At 38.6% G+C, this 10,300-nt stretch overlaps 1 protein-coding gene across 1 annotated transcript in view; it reads right to left on the reverse strand.

The window, feature by feature from the left end:
* Positions 1 to 10,300, reverse strand: part of LOC123967420 (transmembrane protease serine 9-like) — a gene marked incomplete at its 5' end in the record, with an annotated part of 30,939 nt that overhangs the window by 4,360 nt on the left and 16,279 nt on the right. The window contains 5 exon segments of the mRNA XM_046043517.1: positions 2,576 to 2,747; positions 3,113 to 3,164; positions 3,291 to 3,736; positions 5,381 to 5,644; positions 6,267 to 6,511. Coding sequence (XP_045899473.1) covers positions 2,576 to 2,747; positions 3,113 to 3,164; positions 3,291 to 3,736; positions 5,381 to 5,644; positions 6,267 to 6,511 — 1,179 coding nt within the window.

Genomic DNA, 10,300 nt, shown 5'->3' on the forward strand with positions numbered 1-10,300 from the left:
CCATTCTGATTCAAACGACCCAAAACGACAGTCCATTCAGACGGTATGGGTGAACTGTGGGAGATAAAATGAACTGAATAAGGACTGAGGAGAAATCATAACTTTAAAATCTCTGGTTGGTTTAAAACAAGGACTGAACCTTACAGATTCAGCTTCTTAGACTGTTTCTCATTAACAATCAATCTGTTGTGCAGACTCAAACCAACAACATTAGTCTCTCTACAATGTCTGACTTCCTGTCTGTGGCGGTGTTTCCGTCAACATTTTTTATTCACATTTTGAAGTATCGCATAAGAAAAGACTGATGGAAATGGCAAAATTTGAAAAAACTGTTTTTTGTCGTTTTCATAAAATGTGAATTCGCTAAATGGGAGATGGAAACAAACACTTAATTTTCTGCATTGTGAAGACATGTTCTGCACCAATTTATGGTGGAAATGTTGAAAGGGAAACACAAAATTAAGGTGGCAGGTGACAATTCAAACTATAAAAACATATAATAAATATAATGCAGTAATCATTAGCTTGTCTTTTTTAGATTAAGCTACTTTTTTGGACAATGCACATTTGTTTCTTCTATTTGCACACTGCATTGTATGATTGTATTGATGTACTGTATGATCAGTTTTATTTGTTACTTAATATTTCTTGTTGCAGGCTATTTTTAACAAATGCTTTCAAAAAGTGGTGGTGACATGTCCCCAGCGTCTCCAGTGTAAATGACACCTATGCGTTAAACTGATCATTCGTGAGTGTTCTGTCCAAATAGACGACACTAAAATGTAGTAAGCTAGTAAGGAGTTGGACTAAACAAGTCACTGAAATGCACGGAAGACTCTGAAGAAGCAGGGGAGAAAAGCCTGCACATCCAGCTGATCTAAACAATCGCATAATTCTGAAAGCAGCCAGTGAGTAAAATCAGCTGATGAAATGTATGAATGAAAGCGCTGCTGCAAATAGTTGGATTGATATGATTGATCGTGTGATGTGAATCCAAATAAAAATGAATGGAGTAGCGTTAAAGGATATCAGAAGATGAAATAAACAGAAAGCCGAAAACAGAGCGTTGGCTTTGATGTGAGTCACACCATTTCAATTTCCCCTGAAACATTTAGCCTAATAAATCATAATGTTCAGAATGATGATGATCTGGGGTTTTTTTGTAATGAATTCAATCAAAACATCAATACATACAGCTCTGTGGATGCAATTAAGGGAATTGAGATGTACCCCATGTCCCCTGTCTTATTGCCATTTCATCTTAGTGTCCCAGCAATTCTCCTGTGTAACGTGGATCTATAGTTTGTTGGGTTCTGCTTTGGTCCAGACATTCATGGTTCCTACCAGAGGGTCAAAGTTTTCACTTATCCTATGCAATGTCTGTCTATCTTTTAACCTAGTTGATCCTGTGTCTAATAAAATACATGCAAAAATAATGACATTCCCATCAACTGTTTCCATGCAGGGGGTCAGTGTGGACACTATGGAGGTTTACACCTGGGGGTGCACATGGACAATAAACTGGACTGGGCCAAGAACACTCAAGCCTTCTATAGGAAGGGCCAGAGCCATCTCTATATTCTGAAGAGGCAGAGGTCCTTCAAGATCTTCCAAACTATGCTGATTTTTTATGAGTCTGTGGCAGCCAGTGCTATCCTGTTTGCTGTTGCATGCTGGGGCAGCAGGCTGAGGTAATAGCGGGTACCAAAAGACAAACTGATCTGCAAGGCCAGTGACGTTGTGGAAGTGAATCTGGACTCTCTTTCAGGGGTGTCAGAGAGGAGGATGATGTCTAAGCTACATTTCATCTTGGACAATGTCTCCCACTCACTCCATTACGTGCTGCTCAAACACAGGAGCACTTTCAGTGCAAGAAAGGAGGAAGTCATTCCTGCCTGCTGCCTGCATACTCTTTAACTCCTCCCTCTAGGTGTCTGACACACGGTTAGTTATTATTATACTGGACATTATAGTGCAACACTTCACATTCTGTGCAACATTATCTCTTTTAATACTTAATGTGTAATATTTTCTGCTTCTATTTATTCACTACAATGTTCATCATTACAATTCTGTTAATAATGTAAATATTGTACTATATATATATATATATATATATATATATATATATATATACATATATATATATATATACACATACACCTTTATATTTTTCCATATCTTTATATTTTTTCTTTATATTTTATATTTATATATTTCTTTACTTACCAAATTTCTAGCATTTTTCTATTTCTTTTTGCCTTGATGTGCAATATGTGCAACTGTATCACATGAATTTCCCCTCAGAGATCAATAATGTATTTCTGATTATGATTCTGATCAGCCTCAGCTGTAGGCTACTTCGTGTTTAGTGCTACTTGGCAAATGCTACTTTGCTAACATGCTATACTAAAATGGTGAACATAGTAAACATTATGCCTGCTAAACATCAACATGTTATATCATTGGGCACAGCTGTGTAGTACAGCCTCACAGAGCTGCTGTAGATTCTTGTCTCTGACTCAAACATTAAACAGACTTCATGCCATCCAGGACATCACTCCAGGTTTCTCACCTTGAGAAGCAGTTGGCGTCGCTCAACACGAAGTCCAAAGCCACCAGAGTCCCACCACACACATGACTTCCATTGTTCCGTAGGCTCGCCATCCATGGCCAAACACCAGCTGTCGCCAACGTGCTTCCTCCCAGAATACGTGAATTCAGAGGGGCTTGGCCACAGACCACAGCTGGAGAGAAAAGCAGATCATGAAAGTTTTTTTATTTTAAATGTAAAGCCTTATGATCTCAGACCAGATACTGTCGATCCACCATCACAACATCACATAGTTTAGTTAAACTTTTTTTAAACCCACAGAATTTAGTTTTAAATTATACTGGAAAGAACTGGCTGACATTTGGACAAAATTAAACACAAAACATCTGGGATATTTCAGCTAGAGGGAATAGCGAAGTCATAAAATATATGGAGTTGTTAGCTGATACAGAATATATATTTTAACTGTTATATTGTGTGGAAGAAAAATCATATTGTTAAGCTTTCCAAAGAGGAATGTAGGGTTAAAAATCAATACAAACTCTGGGCATGGCAGGCACTTACGTGGGGCTGTGGTTGTTGGAGCGAGAGTTGTTGAAGTGAGAGTTGTTGAAGTGAGAGTTGTTGGAGCGAGAGTTGTTGGAGCGAGAGTTGTTGGAGCGAGAGTTGTTGGAGCGAGAGTTGTTGGAGCGAGAGTTGTTGGAGCGAGAGTTGTTGGAGGTGCTGGCAGGCCAGAACAGGTGACGCTGAGGTCACCGTCAGTCCCAGTGGACGTGAAGGTGATGAAGCCTGGCTGGTTGCTGGTGATCTGGCTGTTGATCCAGGACTGATACTGGGACACTCTGGTGTAGACTCCTGGGAAATTAGGCAGGGCACAGCCTATTCCAAAACTGACGATTCCCTCCTGGATCCAGCGACTGCCCTGCTTGCTCACCATCGGACCTCCTGAATCCCCCTTTAAAGAGACAAACATTTAGGAGAAGGAATCTTTGCAGAAAGTCAAATCTGACACAAACACACAGGTAAAAATGATCACCTGACAGGAGTCCTTCCCTCCAGCACTTAACCCGGCGCACATCATGTTGTCTGTGATCCTGCCCACTCTGTAGTCACAGTTACACTGTCTGTTCCCCACAACCGGAATCTGCACCTCCATCAGGTTTCCTGGGGATGGAAGGGGCACTGCAGAGACACAAATTCAGTTTAGTGAACAGCACAAGTGGTGAAATGTGGTTTAAAATGCTTTTACACAAAACTGTGTAATTACTACATCAGTTGGTCTGTGGCACACCTCAATGCCTGTGCTCACAAGGCCGATTTAAGTAAAAACTGTCTCCAGGCACTGTCTCCAGCCTTGTCAGTGTGGCTGCTCCGGAGCGATGTAAGCAGCAGAATCTCTGATCTATCACATTGTTGTTACTTCTAGTCAGTTGGTAGATGATATGAGCAGGCTGTGCAACGTGGGTGAATAACATGTGTTTGATTGCTTAGATTAGCTATTTCGCTTGTAAACAAGTCTGTCAAAAAATGTTAACACGTAAATGAAAGCAGATCTAATCTAACAGCATTACTGGCTAGTGTTAAATAGTTATACTGTAGGAATAATGCAGCTGAATGACGTAACTTCTGACAAACTGTACCCCGCAGTCCCTTAAACACCAGCCACGCTCTGAAGAACCCAATGTATGTTTCATTCATCAATAAAAAATCCATCTAAAATGATGTTGGCATTACATATCGGCCATTGGTCACTGAAAAACCCGTATCGATCAACCACTAGCAGTAACTCTACAAACTAGTGTAGAAATGCACCAACAAAGGCAATGCAGAAGAAAAATGCTAGCAACCAAACGTGGATGTAAACAATACATCGTTTAAAATATTTAGAAATCTGCTTTGCTAATGTTTTATGATGAAGAATACACATTTAACAGATTTGCTAGAACTAAAGGATACACACAATGGGATTTGGTGAGAAACTCTTCATGTAAATCAAACTTTTCTAGAAAACTCCACAGTTTAACGACCTTTCCTCTGGCGCTATCATCAGAACAAAATGCTTACTGCGAAAGCTCCAAGAAACAATCAATTATCTTTATGTTGTTTGTTCTGTCCAACACTTTTATGTTGTAGGGTGAAATATAAAATATACAAAACTAATTTCACAGACAGATTATGATAAAAGTATCCCTACATACAGTTAGTTTCAGGAAGGTTTGGTTGCCCTGCTGGGTAAAAGAGCATATACTGTACATTTTTGCATAGAAATATTTGAGAAAACACAGTTGTTGCCATTGTAGTCAATGTATCCAGGTGCTTTCTGACCAGAGGTGAAAAGTAATGAATTACAATTACTCACATTACTGTAATTGAGTAGTTTTTTAAATCAGTAATTTTACTTTTCCTTCAGTATGTTTTGTTTAAATTATTGTAATTCACATCTGTTATTGTGTAAAAAAAAAGAAGTGCAATGAAAAACCTCTTTTTGTAAGTGAGATCAGCGCTGACCGATCTCATTCATCAAAAATGCGGCCACACAATAAGAAAACCGTCATTTTCAACAGCTTTCTGACAGCAGAGCAGTTTGAAATATTGCAGTGAGTAATGCAACAGACAGGAGCAGACACAGTGAGCTGTGAGATAAAGAGCTGCAGGCGACAGTCTGCACACCTCTGTGAGCTACTTTATACTTTTACTTGAGTAGATTTTTATACCAGTAACTTTACTTGTACTTTAGTAAAAGTTCATCAAAGTAACTGTTTTTAAAGTAACTTTTTACATAAGTAGAATATTTTTGTACGCTTTCCACCTCTGTTTCTGACCCACCTCCAGTTGCAATGGTGCCCCAGCCGGTGACCCAGGAGACAGTCCCCTTGTAGAAGGTGCTGCCTGGGGTTGCCAGACAGACGGGCTGAATGTAGGTGGTGAAAGTCACCGGAGAGGAGAGCTTCAGGAGGCAGATGTCGTTGTCTTTAGTGATGGAGTTATAGTCGGGATGTCTGATGATCTGTGATACTGTCCGAGACACTTTATTGGGGTTCAATCCCTGTAGACTCTGGAGACCCAGAGACACAACCAGAGTGCCCGTGTCTGTGCTGAGGTAATCAGAAGAGAAACAAAACAGTGCAAAGACATGAAAAGCAGAACTGTAGTTAAGAGCCCTTCAGCAGACACTAAGTTCATTTTATGACCACATCTAGTGTAGTTTGTATGAAGCCTGACAGATGTGGCAACAGGGAGATAGCATCCCCACAGGTCAGTAATTTGTGTCCTACAGTATGACCTCAGAAATTTTTCCCTCCGATAAATAATTTCCCCTTTGGTCGCACATGTTCTATGTCTGTGTTGCCATGGAGACCTCCAGAAAACTACAAACAACAAAAAACAGAACATTCTGCCAGTGTACATGTCAAAGATAATAAAGCCAAAATGTGCGGTCTAACCCTGTATCTCACTCCAGAGGGAAAGGGAACAAATACAAAAGTAATAATTAGATTACAATTCTTCTTTTAATTGGATGGCACGATTCATTAATGGACACAACTTGTTAGGTTGAAGGCAGTCTCTGAACCCATCGGCAATTGTCTAACTACAATGTAGCCTCTAGGGGTTACATTATTTTATTTCCCACCATATTTTCAACAACTCTGCCTCTGATTGGTAATTAATGTTTAACTGTAAATCATCTCGAGTCCCCTCAAATTTATCTGACCCCCACCCACCTACTTCAGTGCTTACCTTGCGAAGCAGTGAGCAGCAGTCAGCACCCATTGATTGTTAATGAGGGATCCTCCACAGAAGTGGAACCCAGAGTCTTGCAGACTGACCTGCCAGGGCCAGCTGCCTGCAGAGGCCACCTGTCCTCCAACAATCTTGGTGTTGAGCGGAGGCTGACCACACACTGAGGAGAGAGACAATAAAGACACAGCGTGAGAAATGCAGGGTCGGCAGCCAATTCTAACAATAATGAAACTATAAAAAAAAATGTCCCAAATGACAGACGGACAGCAAGTAAAAAAGTGAGCATAGAAACTTTGACTTACCATCTAGTTGTGAGTGAGACTCTAAAAATAGAAAACAAACAAAAAACACTTCTGAAACAACAACTTTGTATTTATATTCACTGATAAGTCTCATGCTATACGGACACGTGATATTTACATGGGAGGAAATCTGTGATCATCTGTAACATTATATAAATATATTTTAATTTATTTATTTGACAGGGACATTGCACAACAAATATGTTACACAAACAGAGATAGCTTCAAGCTAATTTTTTTGAGTTTTGATAATTGACACGCTTTTAGCCCTGTCCCCTCTCAGCTAACAGACAGGGAAATGATTTTCCAGTTACAGAAAAGGAGTTTGCAGAGCCCATTTCCCACAAGTGATTTCCAATGTCTTGTTTTGTCTGACGATCAATCCAAAATCCAAATATATACAGTTTTCTATAATAGAAGGCAAAAAAACCAAGAAATATTTACAGCTGGGAGGCTGAAAGCATTGAATGTTTGCATTTTGCTTTTAAAATTAATTCAAATGATTATCCGATCAAGCTGATGACTTCCCAACGCTGTAACCTTCGACATACAAGATATAAAAGATTCTAGATACAAGTCATAGACAAATGTGTTTTTGTGTTTTCACTCAGATTTCCTTAAAATCAAAAATCAAAAAATTAGCTTTGATTATACTAAAATTAAGTGAGAAGGCTCTGACACATGTTTTGCTTCTAGCTAAATAAAACATCCATACATTTAAATTTACTAAACTTAGTAACTGAGGCAAACTTTTATTTTGTGTATCCATGAATGTCAAAAATGTCAAGAACTTTGTGGATCATCATAATTTCTTCTTCTTTGACTAGAAGCTGTCTGACTATTTAAATGGACACTCACCCGTTTTAGTATATTTAGGTGCTGCCATAAAGTTGGGGGACTTGCAAGAGACACATTAAGAATATAATGATGAATACTGAAGAAACAGAAATGGAGATATCTTTTAGTCTTTTGTGTGGGTCAAACTCCAAAGACACTGGATCCTACATTTCCCATAATGCAACTCTTTCACCAGAATCAGCAGCCATGTCTTTAAAAATCTCTTTTAAATCATTTTGGTAAACGTTAAGATTCATCAGAGTTACTTTAATCTAAAAAAATCACCCTGACTGAGTCCTAATGTTCCACAATTTCGACCACTAACAAAAGCTTTTGCTGAGACATGGAGGACGGCTCACTGCAATAAGGGACAAAACAAGGTCTGCATGTTAGAGGTTAGGGGTTACAGGTTAGAGGTGCTATAAGAGGAAGTGTTCTCAGAAGAGATGAGTTTTGAAGGGACGCCGCTGCTCTGATGGCGTGTTAGCTCGTTCCACCATCGTGGTGTCACAGCCGGGACTGAGATTGCACGGTAGTACATACTCCATATGAACTGCCTTTATTTAACACCTCTTTAGATTAAGAAATTAAAATAAATATAGTGTGTTGTTACAGATAAAACTTTTTTAACCTGTGACCCTTTACAAAAATCTGTATCTAGTTATTTCTCCTTGTCACGTTTCAGAGTTCCACCAGACATTTCCTCTCTAAACTTCTCACATTGTTAAATTTGAATTACTGTTTGAGGCCCAAAGACGTCAAATGATCCACTATCCAGAAAAGTCCAAATACTGAAAACAGTTTTGTTTAAGAGACCGGACCTGACTAAGTCCTAATGTTCCACTATTTTGACCAGTAACAAAAGCATTTGCTGAGACATGGAGGACGGCTCACTGCAATCAGGGACATAACAACGAGGTTTGGCTTCATGTTAACCTGAAACCTTTCTGCTGTAAACATTTCTGTGAGTCTGTAAATCTGTAATCACACTGTGTTGCTGCAGTGACCTCAAACTGGTTAAAGTTGCTGTGATCTATCAGGTTCCCTTAAATGGCTAAAATAAAATCCACAAATATTTCTTAATTTGCATGCTTACTCTTACTTCAAGGACAGACTGAAGAGAATAAGAAGGTTTTATTAAGGATCAAACTACACAACATCCCGTGCACATGTGACCTTCATGTTAAATTTATTTCTCTAAGGTGGCTTTAATTTGCTAAATTAATGGACTCTGTTTCTTGGATTGACTGAATGCGTTTTTTTACATTAAGTTTCTGCAAACCACATATTCCATAAACTTCTCTGAACTTAGGAGGTATAAAAGGGGAAGAAGAAATGTCATGTTAAATCATTTTACATTTAGCTCTGGATCAACTTAAAACAAAATTAATATTTATTAAAGCACGTTCTGCAAATGAAAGACTTTTTTTGCTTCGTGCCATCTTGTCAGTCACGATAACAAATTGCAGGTGTGACATAGATCGTATAGATAAAGCTTCATAAATGTTATTGTGGGGTGAAACTAAATCAGAAACACACAGTCTTGCAATAAATACAGAAACTCAAAAGAGCTCCCATGAAGTTCAGAAGACTAAAAAGGGAGGTTATGACTATGTTTTTTATTGTGTACAGAAGTCTTTATGAAATGACCGATACAATTAGCTGAGGTTGTGCTGATTCTAGGTGTGTTGAAACTTGATGATGCTGTAAAGAAATTATACTTTACAGGCGAAACAAAAAAGAAGGCAAAAATGTACAAGGTCTCTGAGGCTAAATGCAAACAGTCATTGACAGGAAAGATAGCTTTTATTTCACTCAGCTGTTTCCTGAATTCCTTTACAATGATTATCTGCCATGATTAGAAAATAGTTACAGTTCTTTATTATCCTATGTCACACTTACAGTAAAGCATTTTTTGGCAATGTCCTGAATGTAAGTCATTTCACTGTTGGGCAAAGTTGTAAATTAGTTAATTAATTTTTGCCATTTGAAAATCCTCACCCCCCAAAACTTAATGAGTGGCACAATGACTTTTAGAGACTCTCCTAATTATGATGATTTGATTCAGTGGGACAGGATCCACCGAGCACTTCGGTTTACTATGTTTTATTGTTACAGATTTGTGATACTTTTTCCTCTTAACAACTACTTTTACTTAATTAAACGATTCTACTTCCTCCTCATACAGCGATCATTGGATCTTAAACATGATTAACTCAGGTGTGTGCAGAGAGGAGGGTTCTTACCTTGTGTCAGGAGAGTCAGCAGAGTCACCGCACAGATCACTTTGTAGAAAGCCATCGCTGTATGTACATATGATCAGATCTGCACCGGCATAAATAACCTTCTTTTCTCCCTCTCCCTCTCTCTCTCTCTCTCTCTCTCTCTCTCACTTACAACCTCCAACATTAATAAACCTGTCCAATGACACGCCCAACACCTATCACCTGTTTCGCAGCATTTCATATGCAACATTTCAGCGTCTCTAAACTAAGCAGCCCACATTTAACACGACACTACTACTATATAGTACTGTGTAGTACAATATTGGGGTACTTTACTTTAGTATTTCCATTTCATGCCACTTATAGTTGTACTCCATATGTACTGCATGTATTCAACACCTGTAGTAACTACTAACTTCTTTAGTTTAGGATTTAAAAAATACACTGTATAATTACAGATTAAACCTTTTTATCTTGTGACCCCTTACAAAAATCTGTATCTAGTAGTAGTATGTAGTTGTTTCTCCTTGTCACGAGTTCCACCAGACATTTCCTCTCTAAACGTTTCACATTGTTAAATTTGACTAACTTTTGAGGACCAAAGAGGTCAAATTATCCACCATCAAGAAAAGTCCAAAAAC

The sequence above is a fragment of the Micropterus dolomieu genome, linkage group LG02 (genome assembly GCF_021292245.1).
Source record: "Micropterus dolomieu isolate WLL.071019.BEF.003 ecotype Adirondacks linkage group LG02, ASM2129224v1, whole genome shotgun sequence".
In the NCBI taxonomy this organism is placed as follows: domain Eukaryota; kingdom Metazoa; phylum Chordata; class Actinopteri; order Centrarchiformes; family Centrarchidae; genus Micropterus; species Micropterus dolomieu.